This window comes from Phalacrocorax aristotelis, chromosome 8 (genome assembly GCF_949628215.1).
Source record: "Phalacrocorax aristotelis chromosome 8, bGulAri2.1, whole genome shotgun sequence".
Lineage (NCBI taxonomy): Eukaryota > Metazoa > Chordata > Aves > Suliformes > Phalacrocoracidae > Phalacrocorax > Phalacrocorax aristotelis.
In genome coordinates, this window is record NC_134283.1 from 26,209,616 (window position 1) to 26,235,984 (window position 26,369).

Genomic DNA, 26,369 nt, shown 5'->3' on the forward strand with positions numbered 1-26,369 from the left:
ACCATCATTTGAGGGCTACCCCAAATTTGCTCCAAATGAGCAGACTTACAGTAAATGTAGACTAGATTGTGGAATTTGGTCATGGAGGGGGCCTCACAAGCAGCTGGATCGGCACATGGAGGGAATGATGCGCTACTGTCTGAGCCCAGGACTGATGGCAGGGAACTGGCAACAAGATATTCCAGCTGATGCCATGTGTTATGAAAGTACAGCCACAGTGAGACATCAGCATACCTAGACCATCTGTTTGCAGAAATCCAATGAAGCAGTTATATAGATAGTAGGTTGATATATCAGGGAGTACATGGTGTTCCTACCCACTCTCAATACACTCTTTTAAGAGCCGCATAGACATAACCTGTTATTCTATAAAGAGAATGTCTTGGCTTGTTCTTAAACTTGTGAATAAAGTTAAACAGAAGAAAAACACTTTTTAAAATAAAAACATCTTTTTTTTTAGAACTATGCAGGTTTTCAGGCATGGTCTCTCAGATGATGGATTGAACTAATCAACATATAACTGGCTATTCTCAGGACTGTAATTTTTGTTATTCTCTGGAATAAGAAGCATTTTAAATTTTTTTTTCATAAAGACAGATTTTTGTTGTTGTTGACTAGTAAACCTTCATTCCCACTGCTGCTGTACTGTCAGGTTTTCAGGAACAAATATCTGTCTTATTACCTTCCTGTACAGCACCCTGTCTGATGTAGACCGTAGTGTGGTCTACCCTGGGAATAAACACTCTCCAAGGAGAGATATCAGATGAGTAAATTAGAGAACATTTAAATCAAAGTGTTGCAAATATATATTCAGTACCATACAACTTATTGCCAAAGTGCAGATAGGAATCATCTTTCTTTACCTGCACACTAAGGAATGAAGGGTCTCCACTGTGGAGAACTTATTCCGAATTTCATCTTGCTCATATGTTTGCACATAGACGACTTCTATAGTACCTGGTTTGGAGAAAATCCTTCTGTTCCTTTGTTCTCTATAGCACCTTCCCATAGAAGAAAGCCCTAATCAGAGCATCTGATGACTTGATCTTAAAGATCAGCTGTCTGTCAGGATTCATTTGAGGAGAATTATTGTACATGTTAAAGTGGGTAGTGAAAGCTAACGAGTTGAGAAATCTCCGCCAAAATGAATTCATCCTATATGGTGCAACAGGCTGGGACAGAGAATGATTCAGTCTGTGCCAGGCATGACCTGACAGCTACTTTTTGATTGAGTTTTGTCTTATGCTGTCAAGTCCCTTATCAAATCTCTCAGACTCCTTGTTCTTTTCCAGCACAAGAACCTTGTGTTCATATAAAGTGAAAAACCAGACTCCCTTCTCTCAACCTGTATCACCTCCCACTCACCTCCTTCTTTGCAGGCTGAAAAAGATAAAAAGGGAATGGCATGCCCACTGAAACGATGTCACCTTCTGGGCGTCTTTTACCTTTCCCATGCATGTAAGAGGAAATTTTCTTTGGCGCTAGTAAAATATGGAGGAAATCCGGTATCTTAATGTCATCATACTGCATTTTAAACCTCCTTCTCTCTAACTCTACTGCACACCTGGGACAAGATTTTGCACACAGTTCAACCTAAGACCCCAACTAAGCAAAATTCAGAAGCAAGTAGTTGGCTATAAATGCACAACTGCTGTCACTGGAGCTGAACAAATCCAGGCTACAGCAGCTCACCAGCACGTGATTAAAAAAAATGGAAATACAATCAAGTATGCACCAAAACAATTCACAGGTCTGGGATGTAAATTAACCCCCCAAGACCCCAACAAAACCACAAAGTAAGACCACCCCCCTGGAACTACAACTTTTTGATGTCCACAGGAAATTTATTTAGGCATTTCATGCCCTAAAACCAGGACTAACACACCACTAGTAAGAATCACCATTCCTGCTGATACTTGCACAAGGAATAAACAGCTCATGATTGCTTACATTGTATGGAGCGTTGCCATTTGTTGCAAGAAAAATCACAAGTCTAAGGGAGTCTGCCACAGAGTGATTTTGCACACTCGTTCCAGAATGTTCTCTTTAATAACATGCTCCTTGGGGCAGCTCTTTTCCTTACAGTTGTGTGTGCCTTCACACACAAGAATCTCCTTTATTTCAGGATTTGCCATCTCCATTGGCAGGAGGTCTCAAGCAAAGGTTCAGTTTCTCAGCCAAAAGATTATCAGTCAGGGTAATACTGAATAGTGTCTGGATAGCTACTTTTCATGTTTATCACAATATCATAACCATGAATGATGGAAGGGCAGGATAGTCCCGTACTGAACTTTCATGTCAGAATGGAATTTTTCCCTGGGAAAATATTATACTATACTCCATCTGCAAGAGTTTTTCACATTTTCACCCCACATACATATTTTATATATACATATTTTAGGTATAATACTTCAACATATTTTTCCTAACTCCACGTGAGAGAGCGAAACTTAACTGACCTCTTACCTTTGGTCCTGTTGCTTTGTAACAAATAATTCTTTCATTTCGTAGTGAGTGTTGCTTATTTTGATTCTCCCCATGTACACTGAGCCAGCCACTGCCTCTCTTCTCTGTTGGCCCAGTCTTTGCATAACTGAACTGTACTTCTTGGTCCAAAGCTGTCCTTGGCTTGTGTTCTCTGTAGTCCAGTGATTTGGCCCAAAGAGCCATTCCGCATATCATAAATCAGACCACATAATTTTAGAGAACTGTGAACTTTTCGCAGGTGGACTACATGTTTATGCTAATGAGACACTTAGAACAAACGGTTCTAGTAAGACCCTGTCTCACCAGGCTTGCGTTCTTCTAAAAGACATATTCTTTGTGTGCTACACATGCTGGCTACATATCCACAGCTTCAAATTACAGTTTTACTGAAGGTGAAATAGAAGTGAGAAAAGTGTGAATTATTTTGTTTCCACTATACTATATCTGAAATTCTTGTCTACTTTTCAATACACTATTCTCCCTAACATGTATTCTGTTGAACACAGTAATGATATTGTAACTGTTTAATAACCAGCTTCAGGTACATTGTAAGTAATATGGAGTACAAATGTTCTGATAATTACTAATTTCGTTAATAGTCATCTTGCTTCTAGGGAACGGTAAGAACATACTTTTCAAGTTCTCACACTGCAACATATGGCATCATAAGTGTTTCCCTTTTTTCTGAATTGATGTAGGAATACACTATAGATGTATTTTTCCGCCAAAGCTGGAAAGATGAGAGATTAAAATTTAAAGGACCTATGACTGTTCTTCGGTTAAATAATTTAATGGCCAGCAAAATTTGGACACCTGATACCTTTTTCCACAATGGAAAGAAGTCAGTGGCTCATAACATGACGATGCCAAATAAACTATTACGAATTACAGAGGATGGGACATTGCTATACACAATGAGGTGAGCCATAAAATATTATATCCTTCATTTAGTTTGACAATTTAACTTGTTAAAGCATTATATTTTCCAAACAGGAAACAGGTTCCTTTTTGAGCATAACTTGATCCCTGCTTAGTAACTGTTTTCACAATAGGCCATGGAATAATGGACAACCTGAGGCATTTGCAGTGTTTATTTTTCTCCCTTCCTGCTGTGCTACCTTTACACTCTCTGGATGCGTCTTAATGCTTGATTTTAAAAAGGTATCTATTTTATTAGGAATCCATCGATTTGCAGAGGATCCTAATTTGGAGCTGCTTTCAAGGATTCCATCAGCAGAGTATAACAAAGCCTGAAAGTTTAATATAATCTAGAATACTAGATCATGTACAAGGGTCTTTAATCTTTGGATCCTATAGAAAGCAGATTCTAAGAACTAGCACATGCACACAGAATTCATTGCCTATTCTTCATATTTCTTGTTCTTGGGAATACAGAGCATGACAGTCTAAAAATAGACACTTCTTATTCCATTCATAATAAGAAAAACAATTCACTAAAGCATTTGGAAAGTTAGGAGAAAAAAAATATTTTTGTGCTGGCACCATTTTTTGCAGGAAATATGTTACTCTCTTCATGGATAACTGAACTTTAGCTACCCAGTTGTCAACAGAGGAGTTAAGTACATCCTTTTGAAGTAACGATGATCCAGAGTCACGGAAACATTCTGGATTAAAAGACTACAAATTAATGAAAAAAATGGTATGTTGTCTCTGCAGAGCTACACATACCCCATTTATGTCTCCCATGGAATCAAACAAGGTATAAAGTGATTCTGTTGACTCAAAGTCAAGATGGATAGCTTAGTACATAGGTGAACACTGAATTTTCTTTTAACAATTTTAAAGATGTTTTTTAAAACAGTACAAGTATTTGGAGAAAACAAAGTTTCCAGGCTTTTGGGAGCCTGTCAAATATGCTCAATTTATTCTGCAGTATCTTTCAAGACTGCCTAGGCTAGGGTAGACTTTGCTTGGCTGGTAGTTATACAAGTCCAGATAATTTTTTCTTGTCTTCCTCAATGCTTGGCTGTTAGGGATTTAATCCACAAGAGCACTATCTTGGCAGCACATTGTTCATATATGTCTCTTTTTTTGACCATTACCATTTCTATTTGCTCACCTTTGCAAGTGCCTTAATGCAATCTTCTGCCTAGTATTCAACTATTGTTCATTCCTTGCTGGTATGCGGTATGTGACTGTTTCTAGTTTATTTAATCTGTTTTATTGAGAAATATGTTTGCACCCAAGCTGATAGCAACAAAATGATTTCAGCAAATGTCTGAACATCCAGAGTTGGCCAATTTAATGATGGCAACAAGGAAGCAATTTCAGTTTGTAATAGATTTTAATCCTCATGCCAAGTTAGAAGCCTGAGCATGTCTCTGCTCTATAGCGGAACATGGTAGAAGGGCAGAGCCAGTCGCACTGTGGTGTCTACACATGCCTGTCAGGCCCCCAGCCAAACAATTCAGGTCCCATTCTAGCTGCTAATTAATCACATAACAGATATTATGCTATACTTATTCTGTGTGTCTTAATAGAAGTCTATTTGCTATTTCTATGAAACTAGAGTAAATGTGTCCTTTTGCTCATTAATCCATTATAGATTGACTGTGAGAGCAGAATGCCCAATGCATTTAGAAGACTTTCCTATGGATGCACATGCTTGCCCCTTGAAATTTGGAAGCTGTAAGTTTATTTTAAATTGAGGTTTCTCGCTTTTTAGGCCACTTTACAGAAGTATTTTGCAACTGAGAAAACCTCAAGGGTTTAATCTTGTGTATTTTTCATTCTTTTCAGGGTTGTATTTTTATTCTTTTATATATGTTTATATTTAATATAACTAACTTCTATGTGTGTTAAATATTCTCCAACAACATGACTGGACATTCACAAAAGAGAAAAATCACAGTGCTCTAAACGTCTAGAAAAGTAGCTTGTCACACAGAAAATGTTGTTAATCTTATAGTTGCTTTATTTTGTTAAGACCCAAAATCAATGTTAGAGAAAAGTAATACAGACCATGGATAAATGAATTGATTTAGGTGAAAAGAATTCCCCTACCATAGTCTTGGCACATTTAGAACAAAATTCTGCCTAAGATTATAAAATATAAGTATTAAAATTGTGTAACATTTCTGGAAGTGAAAAATCTCACAAAACTCCAAATAGAGTCCTATACCTGCAACATTTGTAACCTTTGATTAGAGAATGTACTGGTCAAAATGTAACTTAACTGAAATCTGTAATAAGTGACGAAGCTTCCTGTAAGTTAAGTATTTACCCCAAAACTTTAACTTGAATAACAACTAACCTGACACTGATACTTTCAAACTTAGCTAAACATAGTATTTTTAAAAAATTAAATATAGTTGCCTTCAACTCTTTAAGTAAAAATAAAGAAAATGAAGAGCTGTTTTACTCTGGTTGGTTCAACACAAACAAGGAAGACAGAATGTGTGGAAGATGTAGTGTACAAATTGTTTCCTCAATGGTTATTTTTTTCTAGTAGAAATGGGTCGTTTCATTGATAATGGGTACTTAGTGCCTTGATCTATTTTAGAAGTCAACAAACAGAACACCCAATTCATTCTTCACATGTTACCAGACAGGGCGATAATTTACTTTGGGCTGAATAGCACTATGTTTACCATGAGAAAGGACTGATGTTTTGTCTTTAAAGAGCTACTAGCCTCCTAGATAAAATTTAGAGAACAAAAAGCTCATACAAACTTGGCGTATCACTGACAGGAATAGTTTACTCCTTGAATGTTAAGTTTTCTTCCAGCACTTCCAGTAAATCTTTCCAAATCTCCTCTGAAACAAAAGTGTGGGGGGAGGGCAGGGGGTAGGCCTACTCCAGCTAATAACAGAGCAAATAGCTGCAGTGGGCTCTTGATTAGTAACAGATCTGTGCACCTGAGATCCCAGTTAGATCAGGAGTGGTCGCAGGACGGAATTTCTTTTGAAATGCACATTAAAATATTTATGTGGACTGCATGTTGGATCTGGGAGTTGGGAAAATGGCTAATTGTGCATAAAACCTGCTCATGCAAAGTTAAACCAATAACAGTTTTTGAACAAGCTGAACTACTACATTGAATTTTTATAGACTTGATAAGACACTTGTCACCACCTGTGTGCATCACTGAGCCACAGCCTAAACACCAGACACTCCCTAGTGTGAACAATAGATCCCATTTTTTTCCTACATTGAGTTCTTTCTAGCCCACTGTGTCCCACATTACTGTACTCTTGGTTCACAAAATGCACAGCTTTCCAGATTACTAAGGATCTTGCCTCAATTAAATGATTAAGAGATACAGAAAACGTGAATGAAATGGGATAGATAATATGGATTTGAATACAACTCCAGAACCACAACACAAAGTAAAAACAAGATAGCAAAAAGACTTGCAAGTGTATCTGCATATCTTTTGTATTTAAATTATTTTCCTTTTTATCCTGCCAAGAAGAGTTTATTATCATAACGTACATAATTTTCTCAAATGAACAAAAAAAAAAAAAATCAGTGATATTTCTGATTGAGACACCATTTCTTACGCTAAAGTCAGAGGCGATAACCAGCATCCTAAGCTCAGAGTGCTCTGTTGTGTTTAACAGACTATTCTCATTATTCTCTTGTTTTGAACGCTAACTGGCTATCATGCCGGCTGTCCTAAACAGGACCTAGCAAAACAAGTAACTCCAACTGCTGGGAAGGGCCATGAGGCAAAATCAAGGAGTTTTCAGGGAAACTTTGCATTCCCCTACTAAATTCAGGTGAGTTTCTAATCTGGGGTCCTCATGGGGAGGAGTTCCTTCTGTAGCAGGGTTTCACTGCAAACACTGCATAGGGAATTCACTGTCCAGAACGGGGCCTTAAAGCTGTCCCTCTCTCCTCCTTCTCATCAGATTATATGTCATAATTACCAGATTATAGAATATTTATCTCAATATTTCATTATTGATATGAATAGAAATATCTTCCATGGCACAAATGGCTGTATCCAAGCAAGATATGAAAACGGGAATTGCCATTATACACAGAAAAAGAAGAGTTCTTATATTTATTTGCCACTTTTTCAGTGGCAATCATACATTTCAGACATTTCTGTTAAACAACTAAAGCAATTAATTATAATCATCCTAATGGACTGAAAAATTTAGTGAAGATGACATTTAATTGTCATGAAAACATGCTTTAAATGCAGGCTACAATATTACACTTAGTAGGTCCCCAGGTAGTGTTTGCCCAGCTCTGTTTGTTTTGAATTAAATTAGATAAGAGTTTTTCCACATCCTCATCACTTGGTGGAGTTGGATTCAGAAAAGCCACATATTGAAGGAGTTGCACGTCTTGTATGGACTGCACCCGTACTGTAGAGGCCGATAAATGTTTGACCCAGCTCCAAGGCTAAAGTGATTTTCCAAAATAGCAGCTTAAGCTAGAGGTTATTTCCATGTAAATTCAATGTGACAAATGCTAAAGAGATTCTGGAACAACAAAAAGCCATATGTTGGCAAAACAAAATCAGAAAGGCAGATGCTTTCAACCCTTTCCACAAAAATCTGATTGCAAGTTTAAAACTAAGGCCACTCTGGATAGCAGCAGTGGTAGGAGCAAAAGGCTGTGTTGCTACTTATGCAATATCTGAACTGGAAGTTGAGGATGGAAGCCAAACAGAGCACCGAATCTGGCCGTTACAGGGCAGGGCGTGCTCATCTCCAGCACTGATGAGTGTGCTCCCTTCCCGCTGACCCAATCAGGTGGTTCTCAGCAGCTCAAGAAATCAGTCCTCTCTCTTGCAAACTCCTTTCCTGCTCCAGAACAAGTAAAAAGCTTGAAAATTAATATTATTTCTACTTTTTCTTTTTGCAACTAGATTACCAAGCCAATTGTTGTACTTAGCAAGGCCATTATTTTTAAGGTCAGAATTATTAATATGTAGATTGGCATTTACCACTGATTCCATAAAGCTATGTATATATTACAGTGCTTAGGGAATATGAAGTCCAAGGGTAAAAGCACCCTTCCACTTCAATAATGTGGGATCAAATGCCATGCAATTAATTTACCAGCACACTCTATCCAACACCACCTCTTCAATTTTTGTTATCTCTCACATTGATAAGATAAAATTACTAACTCACAAATGAGGTCAAGTAAATCAGATTCCTCCTTTTCTTGTCCTGCTTTCCAGTCCTGAAAAAAGGGAAAATCTCATCCTGTAAGTAGGAGTCTAGTGTCATTGTAGATGCCTTAAGATGTCCCATCTGGCTTCCAGCTGCCTTTGGTGGGTGCAAGCTTTATGTAGGTTCTGATGACACGTTAAGTCCTATACATGTCTTGGATACTCTTAGGTGTGAAGAATGACACTAGATACCTCCATGTAGCCAACTAAGTCCCACCCTAACTGCTCAGAGCGAGAACTGTCAGACTCCAGACTATGCAAAATGAGAGAAGAATTTTACAACAGGACTGACTAAAAATATTTATATATAGTTTGATTCCTGAAATAACAAAAATAATGTACTAATAACAGCACAAAACACCTGGATGGCATAGGGAGCAGGCTACTGCATTATCTATGTAACATACTAGACTACTCAGGTTTGGAGAGCCCACAGTGTTTTTCTTTTGCTTTGTTGAAGTCTCAAACAAATGTGAACTTGAGTGTGAGCATTTCCCAAAAATAACTAAATAAAAAAAAAAGATTAATTGTGATTTAAACTCATTCAAGCCTAGGCAGCCTCAGAAATGTCTGCTATGCCTGTTATGCAGCAAGGACAGTGCGAGGAGGGGGATTACCAAATGGAGAGCTCTAGCCAGGCCGATGATGAGAAGATCACTGAAACCAATCTGAGAAGAACTTGTTTTCTTACGGTGGCCAAGACAACATCACACTATGACAAATTGAAAAGACTGGGGTTTGTCTTTCTTGATAGGAGTTAAAAGTTAGAAAAAGAGTTGGATTCCTCGCATGCCCATGAAATTCCACATTTCAATCTCGCTTCTGGTCACTCAGATTTTACATAGGTAGGAATGATGTAAGGCAGAGAAAGATTTTCATGCCATTGAGGACCAACCTTAATCCAGCCCTGCAGAGCAGATATTTAGCTAATCATCATATGGATAGACCTATAAAATCAGTTCTATTTCCCATAGCTAAAAAGTTCCAGTAAACTAGTTGTGGGTTTCTACAGATAATTAAAGAGAATTTAATATTCAAACTACTGCTCAAAACATTGTTCTGATAAAGCCATCTGGCCATATAAGGTGCAAAGCTGAAATGCAATATATTTCTTTTAACTTAGATGCTTACACCAGAGCAGAGGTTGTGTACGAATGGACTCGGGAACCAGCAAGGTCAGTGGTTGTGGCTGAAGATGGCTCTCGATTGAACCAATATGATCTGCTTGGACAAACTGTGGACTCTGGAATTGTTCAGTCCAGTACAGGTCTGTGGAAAAGGCTTTTTGGAAAGAAGCATATTTAACTGCCAAAACATAATTTAGAGAAGGAGAAAAAAATACAAAGACCAAGGAGTGAGAGATAAATTGCAATATAAGGACTTCAGATTGGGAAAACATGATTCTGAAAAGATAACATATCCTAGGATTAGTTTCCTGCTTCAACTGGTGCTTAAAATATTTGAACAGTTAAAAAAAGCTTCCTATAGTGGCATATCTAGCCAGAAAAAAACAGTAATTTACATTATAAAGAACTCCTCATATTATTGTATTGTCTGCTTACTATATAAGCTTAAAAAATAGAATATGAATATTAATCCTCAAAGATCATATTCCTAGAGGCAGTGAAGTAACTTGCTAAAAAGTAAGCATATAGTTTCTCAAGGTGGTATTTAGAGAGTAAAAAACCATGTCATTAAATTAAAAACCATCTGGAACATCCACACAGGATTTAGGTGTCTTAATGCTAGCACCAGCTTTAACTCCAAAGCTATTAATGAGATACAGAAATATAGCTGACATTTGTAGTATTATGTACCTGTAACCTTGAAGCTGGCTAAAAACCTTCACTTTTTCACTTTGCAGTGTTTGTTTCAAGATGTAATTTCTTTTTTATTTTTTTTTTAATAATTTGGAAGGGGCACGAAGACCTAAATACAGTAATAAACTGAGCAATAAAGAAGAGTGTGTTGAATAGATTGACTGTTCAATGGACCAAAAGAAGCACTGCATTAGGAGAACCAGTTGTATTGCTTTGAATGCACCTGATGTTGTGACTGAAGTAGAGAAATACACTTATACCTGCATGAACCAAACTTTCTACTGTGCCATTCACAAAGTCAAAGAATGTTTAAGGAAAAGTGAGTCAATTTAAGGTGACCCCTAATTCATGTCTGAATTTTTTATTTAGCTTGCCAAAATATATTCATATGCTCTATTAAACCAACAAAATTTCTCAGAAACAAAAGTTTCTCATGGACCAATATTCAAGGTACTACTTGGAAGCCCCTGTTCAGCTGAGGTAATCATAAAAGAAGTAAGTAGGATGGCAGTAATAAGGGCTTTTTGCATGAGGACAATATCAGCACAACTGTTCCCATAGCTTCACTGTTTCCATTATTGAGCAGAGAAGCATGCATCAGACAAGTAAAAAGAAAAGGGAAGAACTCTTGGCCTGGCCACGGCTAGAAATGTTGCCATTGACTTTTGCAGAGCCAGTAATTCACCCCACCTGCCCTTTGCTGAAAAGTCAATAGGATTTGTGAGAAACTGCAAGGATCTCGAGCTCTCTGCGCTTTCTGTTCTGAAGCTACTCAGTCAGAGAGACCTCAGCAACCTGAATGCCTGCCCTTTTGCACTCATTGCCAATTCTCTGCTTGCTGGATGCATTATAAGAGCAGTAAGATAATCAGAAGAATCATAATCTTGGGAACATATCTAAACCAAATAGATAATTCCAGATATAGTTCAAGAAAATTAGATGGTAACGTGAGAAGTATCCTATAAATTCCTAAGAAACGCAGATAACAAATTTTTAAACAGAACTGAAGGCAAACATAAGTAGCGTAAAAATTCTTCACACACTTCCATGAAGAAACAACAAAATATTTGTTTGGTCTATATGTTTCATAGGTTTGAATTCTGCCTCCTTTTTCTACCTGAAGAAACTCCTTACCACGCCTACCTATAAAGTTGAATATGGTATAATTAATATTACCTGAAATAAAGATGCTGTTGTCTAGATGCAGAAAAACATTACAAAGAACTGAATACAATGGTTATCAAAACTAAAAATAAGCTCATTAAAAAATCTTTTTAGTACCAAACTTACAATCCTTTTAGTTACTACCTGATAAGAACATACAAGTGTGGAAAAAACACATTTATTTCTTGCAAATTCAAGGTCTCAGGGAAAAATTCTTCTTGATTTGCTTTGTAAAGAAAAATGCTTTGCCTTTCCCAGAATAATGGTGCGGATCAGAAGTTGTTAATAATCACTTTTCTCCCCACTCAGGTAGGTGGGCAGCTAGTCTCAACAGGATCCTCCAGCACATCTTTGTCCTCTGCTCATCTCTGTTTTAAGATATAACATATGTAACGAAAATTATTAAATCCCTACTTTCAGAGTTGTGGATGTTGACTCATCTGACAGAATGACAAAAGGAATAGAAGACAATCTTCATTTAAGAGTTCTCAGCACCTTTATTAGGCAAGAAAATGAAGCTTTTGTGCAGCTGATTCTGTGGATCATTACAGGAATTTACATAATCTTGGGCAATTTTAAGATTATATTTATAGTTGTCTGGAGTTCCAGACACTTATTTTCTAAGAATTTGTGTGTAACTGGGTTACTCTAAACATTCTCAAAACTATTAAATGATTTAGCAAATCCGTAAAGTTCTCCCCTCCCCACCCTTAATTTCTTCCTCTGCTAGTAGGCCATCTGCTATCCTTATTTCTGGATCTAGAACAAGATAACTATAAATAACTTTTTTTTTTTTTTAATGACAAGAGAATCTTGAAAGACTACTTTTTTATGGAATAGTTATTCGTCTATGCTGGCAATGGAATATGCAGGTACTACAGGCTTAAAAATAGTATTCAGTAAACTAAATAATCATTATTGTTGCTGCAGTTTTCCTTAAGCAGAGAGTCATCCATTTTGTACTTGTATGTAAAATTCCTGTCACTCTCCAAGTACTGACTCATATTGACTCAGAATAAATTTAAAATTATCTTTTTTTATATGCACCTTAACAGATGCTTAAAGGGTTCATGCAAGCTTCTGTTTACACTGAACTATTTTGCCACCTTGAAAACATTGCTTTGCACTAAGAATCATCAGGATTTATGCTCACAATGGTATATTTTTTTTTCTGGTGTTCTGTAAATCTGTTGAGAGAATGCTGTTCTTAAGAGTTTTTCATTGGGTTACATGGCATAAGTAGTAAATGAGAAATACTTAGTTTTAAATTAATGGCAAGGAAAGCCTTACTTCCTACCTACAGTGATAGAACAAGTATTATTATAGCTAAAACTCAGCCTCCATCTCAAACCTTACATCTAATGTGATGCACGTTAATTTTAGGTGCTCACCTGATAAACTGGGATTATTAAAAATAGTTTACCGAACACTGAGTAATAGGTTTGATGTAACTTTACTGAATTATCAACTATTTTCTTCTAAAGACACAGGCTAGTTTATAGCACCCTAGCATTTGACTCAATGATTGTGATATACTGTAGAATTAAGGGCTGGTCAAAAATTGTAGTTACAGAAGTCTTGAATCATAGAATAATAGAATCATTAATGTTGGAAAAGACCTGTAGGATCATCATGTCCAACTGTCAACCCAACACCACCATGCCTCCTAAACTATGTCCAAAGTGCCACGTCTACATGTCTTCTAAATACCTCCAGGGATGGTGACTCCACCACCTCTCTGGGCAGCCTGTTCCAATGCCTGAACACTCTTTCAGTGAAGAAATTTTTCCTAATATCCAACCTAAACCTCCCCTGATGCAGCTTGAGGCCATCTTCTCTCCTGCGCACAGGCACAAACTCTTTCAGAACACTGGATGTGTTCAAATGTGGACAATCATTCAAAAAATTAATAGAAATGGAGGAGTTGTGTGACCACTTTTAAATGCTTCATATTGTATAATACATACAAAATAATTTAACCTTCATGGAATAAATCAAAGAAAATCAAACTGTGTAGAGCAGATAAATTATTAGTAGACAACTTTAGGAATTCCAAGGAAGCTAAAAAGAAATACCTTTCTAACTTCTTTGGATAAGAGAGTAAGAGATAAATGTCAGATGCATAAGCTACAACTTGTGCTGCAACTTGTGCAAGCCTAGTAATCAGGTGCTATGAATATAGGAAATGTTTTGCCCAAGAACTACTTGAAATTTTAGCTTGTAGTGAATTACAGGCCTTTGAAAACAGAATTGCAGAGGAATTGCTGGGAAGTTAGACAGTGGTCAGCATATGTCAAGAATGTGGCTATGTTTTTCAACTAAAGAAAGCCATAAAATGTGGGAAGCTAAATATTTAGTGAATAACGAGCACTTTCATGTCCTGCAGTTTTTAAATAAATCTCATCAAAGATCTACTATCTTCTAATAAATGACTACAGTCCACTGGTACTTTGAAGACTTAAATACATGTTTTTGCCTTGTAACTGAACTGTAGGCGTTATTCTAGGCCTATGCTTTGCCTGATTCACTCCTCATGGCATTACCTTTAGCTGACTTGTAGCTCAGACCTATTGCAATGCTTAACAGATGAGAGTAATCCCTCTCTTTTTAATTGCATTTATGCTTTGAATCTTGTTCTCATTTTCCAGAGGTTAAAAATACTTTGATAATTTAAGCAGCTAAATAAAGCTTCAGAGTACAGTAGTGTGTTCACTCTGTATTCTTAGCTTGCCATCTACACTCACTGAATTAATTCTGACATACCGTTGTGAGCATTCTATATCTGATTGCATTAAAATAGCTTCCCACGTCATATTTTAGTAGATAAAATTAAATTATTGGCTCTTCTAGCCAAGGCTGGCACCCTTCATAAGATCATAATCTCCGGTACAGAAGAAAAGAAGATTGTTTCTGTCAAAGTTAAAGAAAGGTGGGCAAAATTCAAGTACTAATACCTACTACGCTACTTCTGCCAGTCCTATTTTTGAAATAAATTTTTTTTATACATCTTTTGCTTTACCTCTCAACTTATAACTGATTCTTTTTCCCCCTTTGCTACTGTTTTTTATATTGAAACACACCAGGAATATTGTCACATCTTATTTGTAAGCCTTCCTCAGGGTTACATATTGAACAAGATTGTTCAAATGACTGTTCTTCTAGACTCTCAATTAAAGAAAGAGCATTTGACATGCTCGGTGCATAAGCAGTCAATGTCTAGACATAGTTTTTTAATCCAATTTAAGCTTTTCCCGTACAAGAGCAACTTTCTCTTTCTAACTGCCTACATTTTAAAATAGAACAACAGTAATTTCACATGCCATCTCTAATCTAGATAGATGTTTCCCTTCAAGTGCACGTCCACCTGTTTTTTTTCTAAGATAATGTTTATTGCATAATAATAAGAATCAATCTACTCGAAAAAAAAAAAGTCACAACAACAGGCTTTCCAATCTTTTGAGAAACTACTATTTTTCAAAATGCACTTTCAACAATGTAAATAATGATCTGAAAACGAGGCATTATTTGCTGTACTTTGGCAGGAAAGGCTTATAGAATTATATAAATGCTTAAGGTTCATTTCAATTGCAATTAGAATACTTACATGTTTTTGTAGCACCCGAAAAGTTAGTGCTAATGAAAATATTCTATGTTATTTTTGCATTGTCCATTTACTTCAAGAGAGAATAATCATTTAGTAAAGTACTGAATTAGCAGAACAGGGACACTTTATCTTCAGAGTACATAAAGCACAGACAGTGGTAATGCAGACACAATCACATCAGCAATTACATCTTAAGCCTGGCCTGACTGAAACACTTCTGAGTGTCTGTCTTGATTTAATCTTTATGTGATGTTTACATGTGTATATTATGCTGGTTTTCCATCTTCTGATGGAATAAGACCTTTCACAAGAGGCCTAAACAGCCACCAGTTAATGCAGACTTTCATTCACTACTCAACAGAGATGAAAATATGTAAATTTAATTCGCACTTCCCAGAACTGTCTAGTTTTGTATTATTAGTGGAACTTCAGAACCTGCTTTTTAAAATGTTTTCTTCAGAGCTGACCCAATTTGATCTGAGGAGTTTGGTTTTTTTTTTTTTTTACAATAGGGGCTAACGTAATGAAAATTTTCTTCCTATAAAGCCCTCTAATGTGTATATTTACAAAAGCTTTAATGTTCCTGTTTTTCTTGTTTTCAGGGGAATATGTTGTTATGACTACACATTTTCATTTGAAGAGAAAGATTGGTTACTTTGTCATCCAGACTTATCTGCCATGCATCATGACAGTGATACTGTCACAGGTGTCCTTCTGGCTAAATAGAGAATCTGTTCCAGCAAGAACCGTATTTGGTAAGCAAGACCTATAAACAGCTTGCCAAATAGATTTAAGAATAAGCCAAATAGATTTAAGAATTTTTATGGCGAAACTAGTTAGCATAACATGATATTGGAGAACAGCACGAGCCTGGACATAGCGCAGTACACAATAGTTAACGCGTTTCATTGCAAAGATGTAGCAGAAGCTGATTTAAGGTACAAAGCTTTTAAATTGATAGTAAAAAGAGATCTGAAAATATTTTAAACAATCCATTACAGTTCAATGTTTCCAAAACAAAAAGTATATGAATAAAATATTACTGACAATGGCAATGACATTCATGGTGGGGATTGTCAAAAGGGCTTTAATCAATGGGTGCTGGTCATTGTGCTTAGAGTGGTAAATAGACACACTCAATGAATGCAGTAAGGCAGCGATCTATAGTTGTAGGAGTTTATACAGTTGGTCCCTAGTGTTTTAACCACTGCTTATCATAAAATTAGAAACAAACAACTACCATATTTTTTGAAGATATTAATCCAAGCGGAGTACATATTAAAAAAAAAAAAAAGAAAAAAGATGATGTAACAAATCTTCAGTTAAGGAAAATAGAACCTGAGACTTCTGCTATGTGACCTAGACTTTTTTGTGATGTTCAGATGGGACACCTGAACACCTTCGGCAGAAGAAGGTGGAAGAATGCACAGCCAAGTTGGCTTTTACGCTAGGTTCCCTGCCTCGGGGCACTGCTGGGGCAGGTCGCCATGGGCTTTCCTGTTTTGCTGAAGAGAATTTATCCATTTACACTGGACATAGCAAAGCCAGAGAGTCACAAGGCCCGATTTTGAGAAACTGAGATTCTGAAATTCTTCTCGAACAAGAGCTATTTCTATTGACCTTTTCTGGTAGTCGTCACAGCTGTGCTTTAGTTTCCCAATGCCTCTGGAAATCAATCACGATTTGCATAGCCTTAGACCTCATGAGCCAAGTAGAGGCTTTCTGTTGATATATAGGTGTGCATTTACAGAAGAATGGTTTAGAGCACAGTAAAATTAAATTTGATTTACATAATACTGTTTAGAGTAACATCTAAAATTAGCTCTGAATTTTTATCAACTTCACTGAAAATTAACCTGGGACTTTTATTGGCCTCTGTAGTCAAAGCTATTGAAATTATAACTATTTTACCTCTTTTGCACATGCCATTTAAAAAGAAATGTCAGATGATCAGTTTGAAGTGTGATACTTCATTGTCCCTAGATGGACAAAATTTCCTAGTCTCACAATGAGTAATATATAATAGCGCATGATGTTCAAGTTGTTATCTTCACAGGCTCAAGAACCCACACAATTCTGAAAGTTTTCTCTTTAGAAGACAGTTATTTAGTAAATAGTCTTGTGCTTACTCCATCATTATGTATCAAAACAGCTTTTTTCACTTCTTAGCGCAGTGAAACAATGTTTCAGAAAATTTTGCATTTATGTACATACATACAGAAGCACAACTTAGATCTTCTAGTCCACTTAGTACCACAGATCATAAAAATTATAAATCCTGTTTTGCTACTATATTAAAGGAAATTGAAGCTCACTACTGAGTCAAATAAAAGGATTAGATTGCCTCTCAGGGAAGAGAAATTTATTCTTCATTAGGCATTAATAATTCCAGCTCTTTACACCAGCACGTAAATATATTGTCCATTATTTGGCCTATTTTAGACCACTGCACATTTTTGCTAACACTCAGCGCAGCAAAGATGAACTCAAGACACATTCAATACATGACACTGCAGTTGTCAAGGTAACTTGTGGATGTATGATTTGATGTAAATGTTTAGCTTGTAGATTTTTGGCTGGTGGGTTTTTTCTTTTTTTTTTTCTTTTTTTTTTTCCAAGCAGCTGCAAGCAGAGTGAGTTTGATACAGTCCTGCTTGCTCTCTGTGGCCAGTTAAGGGACACAGGTCATCAGCAGCAAGAAATTCTGATATCAGAAATGCAAATTACATTATCATAGTTCATACATAAATTCTTTGCTATTTTCAGGGCATCAGTGAATAAAGGGACAGGACCCTGCAAAACCATCAATTCAAATAAAAGTAATATCACATAAAGCTTAGTGCATTTGAGTATACATTTGAAGGAGCATATACCAAATAAGCAGAATAAAAACAGCAAGTCTTTTAGCTTTCTATCTTAGAACAGTTGTAAGAAAGAACTAAAAATGTTAAATTGTTACATCTGTGGGACGATTTGCAGAGCATGAGTAAGGAACAGTGACAATGATTCTCCAAATACCAGGAAGCACAAAGTAGTATTCAGTCCACAACTCAAAGTTTTGCTGCCATTCTAACTTTAAAAATATTATTCTACTACAACAAAGTTACAGAAAAAATGGTATAAAAGATGTTTGGAAGATCCAGCAACTTCCACAGAACTTGAAATCTGATATCCTCAATTAGCAGCTGAGCTTAAGCAGGGACGTTTGTAAGAATTAGGGTTGAAGGCAAACCTTTCCCATCTATTTTAACAGTTGAGAGATGAAGCACAAAATATAACCACAGATCTAAAGAGACTAAACCTGTTTGCTTTGCAGGAGTGACAACTGTCCTGACAATGACTACTCTGAGCATCAGTGCAAGGAATTCACTTCCCAAGGTGGCCTATGCCACTGCTATGGATTGGTTTATAGCGGTGTGCTATGCCTTTGTGTTTTCTGCACTCATCGAATTTGCAACAGTGAATTACTTCACAAAGAGAGGCTACGCATGGGATGGCAAAAGCGTCGTTCCTGAAAAGGTAACACCACTTAATATCTATCCCAATGGGCCATACTGTGTCACACTTGGACACTATATGGGTTTTTTTAAGAAATTCTCTTTATTTAGAATAGTAATTATTCCAAAAACAGTTTCCTTATGTGGAATGAGGAAACTCCCACACAACATTTCTACACATAAACAATAACTACTTAGAAAATGAATGCCTAAATACTACTTCTGACATACTGGATATTTAATCCTATTAATAATTAAAAATTTTACTGAGATTTTGACTTGTGTTGCTGAGCAGAAAGAAGAAAAGTGTGTATTCTTTTCAGGGAAGGCAATTAAATTTCTAGTGTTCAAGCAAGAGGAAATGTGGATGCCTCAGTACAAAGAAAGGAAAAAAAAATTCTGGTGGCTACTGTGTTTGACATTTTCCAAAGTATGTTGCTCCCCAACATGAACTTCAGGAGGACTGCCCTGTGATCGTGATCGTGACCACATACATCACCACAGGACTTTTTCTTTCCTTTCTTTTGCTTCCTATCATTTCCCTATTTTTAAAAAATCAAAATATTATTTTTACTTCTTAGTCTATAGGAGAAATTGATTTGTTTTGGGGGAAGCATTGGCAATTGCGTTGGGAGTGTGCAATCCTGATCTGTACCTCCCTGAATGCAACAGACATCACACTGACTCGCTTTGGTCTGGGATCAGACCTGCTCTGAAAATCACAGGTGCATCAAGAAATTGTTGAGGTCATTTAAGGGGATGAAAGGAAAAATTTCCCATTGCCTGTGAGTTGTTATGTCCGCTGCTTCTGTGAGGAAGCTCATTTGATTGGGTGGTTTTTTTTGTGTTTGGTTTTTTTGGGGGGGAGTGTGTGTGGGTGGTGTTTTTTTGTTTGTTTGTTTTTTGAGATATCTTGAAAGAGTTTTAACTTGCCTAGCTGGTTATTACAAACACTCACAGACTAGAGATTCAGCAGAATAAATATTTGGAGGAGCAGATGTTACTCATTGATACGTGAATATGTGTGTTTAATTCATAAGTATATCCCTACTTTTTTTTTTCTATTTTAATTGCATAAGTCAGTGAGAAAACAGAAATAAAATTAGGACATTTACACAATGACAACTAATACAAACATACTGTAGAATAAATGAGTGAAGTAACAAAACAAACTGACAGCAATGAGCTGCACAACTGCTTGTGAATACTGAGTTTTCAGTTACTGATGATACTTTCATTGAAAATAATTTTTTTGATTGTTGTGCTCCTATTTTCATGATATCTGTTGTAAAAAACATGGGCTGTATTAATAGAACAAAATGCTTAAATGTTAAATATTGCCTTGTTAATATAACCTACCTTGTAACATAGTTACTATAATCAGCCACGTTATTTGTTTCAAAGAAAATTACATTTTCAGAAAAAAACCCAACCAATATAAACACAATATTCAAAGACTGTTTAAAACATAGGAATATTTATGGCTTTGCATTCCTCAACAAGTAAAGGTCTTTATGTGTATTTTGATGTAAGTCAGCAAAGACATACTGGTACCTGGTACAGTGCACTATCTGCAGATGTAAGGAAAGGCAAGTAAGGCAAAGTAACAGAGAACAGAGCATTGATTTAGAGCTCTTATTAGCTGTTATATTACTTTTTCATAACCTTGAATAGACATGAAATATTAAGACCCTGACTGGTGTCAGGACTTCGTGGATCAGATTCCTCATGACGTTTACATCTATAGAAAAAGTCTCAGATGCCTGTGAAGCGGTTCTTTGCCTGCTGCATTTAGTGCTGCTGACTATAGGATCTGGCTGAGAAGAAAACAGGACTGGCTTCATGCTCAGGAAGTGTGTTAGCAGCCTTTCTGCTCAGGAGGAAAAGAACGGACAGACAGCTACAACAAAACCAAAACAAAATCTTTCTGACATCGCCTTTCTTCTTTTCTGAGATTTTTTTTCAACCTGTTTGTTCCTCCTATTCAGCAGAAATATTCCAGAAGAATTTGAAGCTTTTTCTTAGCCTCAAGCTAAGCTGAATATTACTGTGATGAAATAAAGAGTATCTACACCAGAGTAATTATGTGAATCCCTTTTCTTACTAAGTAGCAGAAACTTAACATTTCAGCCTTCCTTTCCTTCCTGCATGGGGCTCCAAGCCATGCTTCGACAAGCCTCTCCCCATTTGTTCTGATGCCTTTGCAGCTTCCCTTTACATTCCCAAGTATCCTGCAGGAGCCCATCTACTCCCTGGAATGTTCAGCTCTTGAACAAGAACTTTTTACCAGAGCCCCCCTACTGGGTGGCCCTTATAGCTATTAATCTGTAGTTGATCTGTCATAAAAAGTACTGTGGCTACTTCAAAAAAATATTGCCTCTGTGGGACAGCTGCTGCTTAAAAACAGAATTACACTTGCTATCTTGTGAAATGACATAATAGATCACATTCTGCCAATATTTTCTCTTCAGCCATATCTTCCCCCCCCCCTTCTAAGAGGATAAAATGGATAACATTTGCCTATTCCTTCTGTGGCAAATACTGCCTAAAGATTTTCTAAGCTCTTGGGATTTTTTTGTTCACTGTTTTTTTCTCATAATCAGAGGAACTTGGAGCAAATGGATGTTTTTCTTTACACCTCCTTAACGATCCCTACATCTGTCTTCTATGTTTATCCTTGTGCAGTGGCTGGAGGAAGGGTTTGGACTGTCTGCAACAGGGACAGTTGAATTCCAACTGATAACCCCAGATGTCAAAATTTAATTTTTTTTTCCTACAAGTAGATCACAGAAGTAGAATACTAGAAAATATAAGGACCCAGGGGAAAAATCTAGATACTCTTTCTGATCAACAAGTTCTTCTCCACGAAAGGATTTTCAATACATTCTTGCTTTAGCAATCAAGGTAGGTGGATGCAAAAGTCATACAACATTATTTGTCTTGATACTGGAAAGGTACAATAAAGAATTAAGTGTCTTTTAAAGTTTTCATCCTGGTCAAGAAGCACAGTTGATTAAGGGAATATGGAATTACGAGTGGTTTGTCACTATTGATTACCATTAAAGGTAATTTTGTTGATCAGTGAGCCTAGCTATCAGTATAAATCCTCATTACAGTTTATCCATCATCTAATTTATTTTAACTAATACAAGTAACACAGATGGATGATTTTGTCTTTGTCCTCACCTAAATATTTCATATAACTCATGTATCCAGACACTAACTTCTTTCTTGCAGCTTATTACAATTAATTGCAATTTTTAATGTGCTTTTTTATGATCTTATCTGTTGAGAAGATAGTGAGAATAAAACGTTTTCTTCTTTCTTCAGCCAAAGAAAGTGAAGGATCCTCTCATTAAGAAAAATAACACATACACAGCTGCAGCTACGAGCTACACCCCTAATATTGCAAGAGACCCTGGGCTGGCAACCATTGCTAAAAGTGCAACAATTGAGCCCAAAGAAGTTAAGCCAGAAACAAAACCTGCAGAACCCAAGAAAACTTTTAACAGCGTCAGTAAAATTGATCGACTATCAAGAATAGCCTTCCCATTGCTTTTTGGAATCTTTAACTTAGTCTATTGGGCTACCTATTTAAACCGGGAGCCCCAGTTAAAAGCTCCAACTCCACATCAATAACCTCATTTATTTGTATAGTTCCGTTTTGTCTTTTGCTCTGGGAATTCCTTCCCGTTTTCACATACAGTAATTCCCATTTGCTTCATTGCCTCTGTCTTAAAGAAGATAAAGGTTTCTTTATTTAAAAGGTAAAATATATCTGTATATTTAAAAAACCTGTGTGTGTGAGAGAGATATAAGCTATATACTTTGGAAAAATTATTCTGAAAGTGGGAAAAGAAGAGTTGTAGAGTAATTAAAAAAAAAAAGGAAGTCATTTGTAGATAGTTTAGTTCTGAATGCTCCCAAAGGGTATTGTATATGTTAGTGAAAAAAGATATTTTTATTCAAAGGATTGTGGGGAGTGGGAAAATATTCTTTATGACATTCCTGATACACATACTGTCCTGTACCATTTATTCAACCACTGTTTATAATCTTTCCAAGGATGTAAAGCTTTCCTTTTGCTGAATCCCATAAGATTCATTATTTTCCTAATCCCTTTTCTCTTCCGTATTCCAAACCACCTGATTTATAATATTAAATGGTCTTTAAAGAAAAAGGAAATCTACTCACTCTATTACAGTTCATCACTGTATAACACATAAGATCTAATGGTAACAAATGCTTTAATCTGCTGTTTTACCACAGTCTTGTTCTAAGCATTAAGTTGTCACTAGACTAGATTTAAAACCTGTTGTTGCACAGTCAAGTGCGGTTCCCAAGTTCCTTCTATCACCTGCGTAATCCAGACAATTCCTGGATGCTTTTACAGATAGCTTTTACTCATCACTATGTTTTAGAGTTTAAAACAAAAAACAAAACACAACAAACCAACAATTTTTGCAAGCTCTAGATATGTTGAATGTATTCTTTTATAAAATGATACATTAACAAGAAGCTTTAGACTGAGATTTATGGGTAGCAGAAAGACAAAATATAGTATTTAAATAATATATGTAAATATGCAGCATGAGATTGTACATTTTTTTACTTTTTTAAAGTTGTGTTCTTAAAACATTGTGTAGGATCCACCTCTTAGCTCTTAATATGTTGTTAAATGCTCAATAAAACATATTTTGAGCCTGAATTAAAAAGAAAAGTGGTACTGGAAAGCCAAAAAAAATAAATGCTCAGAAAGCGCTTGGAATTAATTCCATTTGTAAAGTGGTTAAGTGTACAGTAGCTTGCAATTTGACAATGTCATCCAATGTAAACTATTAGATTAATGACTGGTCTGCTCAGGTCATGCATAAATACTAAAGTATGGGATTATATTTGGTAGGTAAATGGTGAAATATTTGTTAAGACAGAAGTTCATCTGTATATTACTGCTATATTTGCTGATACATACTGTTACAATAAGTGATGTAATATATGTAGCATTAAATACAAAAAGTCATACATAAAAGAATGTACAGAAAAATAGATTTTATTGAGTAAACTTACTACATTTCATTTTTACTGTAGCAATATATTTGTAGGAACAATATGTAAGGGCTTTAAATACAAGATGTCCATTTTGCAGGTACTGTGCTCCCTTTAAAAAAATTCTAGTCAGTATCATTACTGCTGATTCTTAGAAATAAAATTTCAGATAAATATTTTTCAGAAAGATGGGAACAATGGTGGATATTTGCACACATCAATTAAAAAACTCAAACATATGGTATTGAATGAATTTTAAAACAATGCTACATGAGCCTCCAGAGAAACAGCTACTGAGTAAAATTTCATAGGCAATGTTTTCTAAACTCTTTCTCAATAAATCAGAAGTTGACATTATCTACAAAAGGAAATAGTTAATGTTTTATTTAGAGAAGATTTTCTTTTTAAATAATGCTTCATTGTCTAACATTTAGTCCTGTCTAAACTTGGTAAGTTATCTGATTGGAGCTTATTTAAAGGGGATGTTTCATCTTCTGGTATCATGTGTAGATTATGTATAGAAAAAAATAAACTATGGCTCTTTAACTTCTGTGTACTTGTTTATCTTGTTATTTTTGGCGTTAAATTAGTGTGTTCATTTAGGGCATTTTACCTTTCTAGCAATTCATAGCTACCTTTTGGTCTGCATTTTGCACATTAGATGTGTATATTACTTAACTAGTCTGCTTTTTGCTATGCAATGACTGCATTATATCACCTCTTAGTTAGTCTATGCCAATAGTATGATACTGTATAAACTTGATTGCACAGTTTATCAAAGACAAGGTATTCTCTATGTAGCTTTTTTACAATGCTTTGCTAAACCATGTAATAATAGTAAGTCTTCCTTGAAAATAATGATACACTCTTATAGAGGACAGTTCCTGTTTACTCCTGGGATAATTTTAAACAGATGACATTGAATGTTTATTGCACCTCAGTGCAGTGATGTGGCAATAAAACCTAAATCTAATAGAGGTTGTTTATGGCAGAAGCATGTATTGCTTTACAGAGTTTAGCAAAAGCTCTTTATTTTATGTCAGACTGTAATTCTATTATAATAATAAAGCTAAAAATGTTCAATAATGAAAGTGAATGTTTTACTTTGGTTTTCTTTAGTTACTGCCTTTTATGACACACTGCTTGATAAACTGCTATTAATCAAAAACTTAGTTTCTGTGGATTTGCTGTTGAATGCAGTTTTAATAGATATAATTTTCTGTCCAGTGTTTTCCAGGGACAAATACATTAACAGGAATGTTTCTGAAATCTGATTTGACATTCAAAAAAGATAGTTCAGTCTGTACAATGTATAGCCAGTAAAGCAATTAATTGAATCAGATGAACAATTTTTAAGGTTTAGTACTACAGCAATAAATATGATATAGGGTAGGAACAGAATAAAATGCATTGTCACCCAGATAAAATGGCAGAAAAATCAGAGAGTGAGAGTAAAAATGTGGGTATTTATATTATTCATTTCACTGTTTAAATAAATGCACAAATCTAAAGACAGGCTGTTAGAAGAGAACCTCAGGACGTATAAAATATTATTTCACTTATTTAATGACTTGTAGGGATAACATTCAAACAAGCATATGTATAGGTGGAAAATGTTATTTCTCAACTCTTCCAGTACATCCGGCTCTCAAATTTTCTTGAAAAGTTCCTGGAAAGCAAGGCTCATGCTCTTATGTAGGGGGAGACAACCAATTGCAGACGTACAGTTTTAGAGGACCCAAAGCAGGAAAGGCTGATATAAGTGTATATATGCATATAACAATATTCATTGTGTTCTTAAACACAAGTTCTACAGAAGGATTCTTCAAAATTGAAGGAAAGACTGCGTTACTAGGGACTTGGATTCTATTAACTTATTATGCTTTCCTCTATTTTGAATGAGAAAACTCAGTCTGAATCCCTGTTCCTTGCCTCATACTACTAACTCCAGGGAGATTAATCCCTATGGAAACCTACACAGGATTTTATGGAGGAGTATGGTAAGGAATGTGGCAAGTGACACTGAACACCCACCTCCTAAGTTCACATGCCAGATGCAGAGCTTACATGGGGATTCTCATATCTCCTTTATCACTGCTAAGACATTTTTAGGCAGAATTTTACTCAAATAAAATGAGAGAAATGTCTAGATGCAACAGGATTTGACTCAGAGGAAAATATATAGCACTAGTCAGCTTCACAGAGTGGAAGAACAGTCTCAGCAGATGACATTCACAGTCACCAGGCAGTCCAGCATGACACCCTGGCATGGTGTTGCTGTATTTGCTCTGATATTTCATCAGTAGGGCAAACTTCTCCACCTTATTTTTGGTCCATCCCTTGAAGCTACTGCAGGACTTTTGTAATGACCAAGAACTTGTTTTACCACACTGATAACTATTAATTATATTCTTTCTCTTGGACTGACTATGTGAGACCTGAAAAAACTGATTTCCTTTCCTCTCCATCTTCTATTTTTCACCAATATGGTAAATAATAAAAGTTTATGAAACACCCTAATGGCTAGAAAATGGGGCACACAGGCTTCGGGGAGCAAATAGTAAAAGAACCTCTTTCAGCCTGTGCTTTGTACCTG

The 26,369-nt window shown here is 36.0% G+C and overlaps 1 protein-coding gene across 2 annotated transcripts in view; it reads left to right on the forward strand.

Annotated features, from left to right (window-relative positions):
* The window catches only part of GABRA1 (gamma-aminobutyric acid type A receptor subunit alpha1), a 43,357-nt gene extending 19,038 nt beyond the window's left edge, over positions 1–24,319 (forward strand). For both annotated transcript variants that reach the window (XM_075102113.1, XM_075102114.1), the window contains exons 5-10: positions 3,186–3,406; positions 5,054–5,136; positions 9,766–9,909; positions 15,833–15,985; positions 18,547–18,749; positions 22,058–24,319. In XM_075102113.1, the coding sequence (XP_074958214.1) occupies positions 3,186–3,406; positions 5,054–5,136; positions 9,766–9,909; positions 15,833–15,985; positions 18,547–18,749; positions 22,058–22,366 (1,113 nt within the window). In that variant the 3' untranslated portion in view covers positions 22,367–24,319. The remainder of the gene's footprint in view (positions 1–3,185; positions 3,407–5,053; positions 5,137–9,765; positions 9,910–15,832; positions 15,986–18,546; positions 18,750–22,057) is intronic.
* The last annotated feature ends 2,050 nt before the right edge of the window (positions 24,320–26,369 follow it).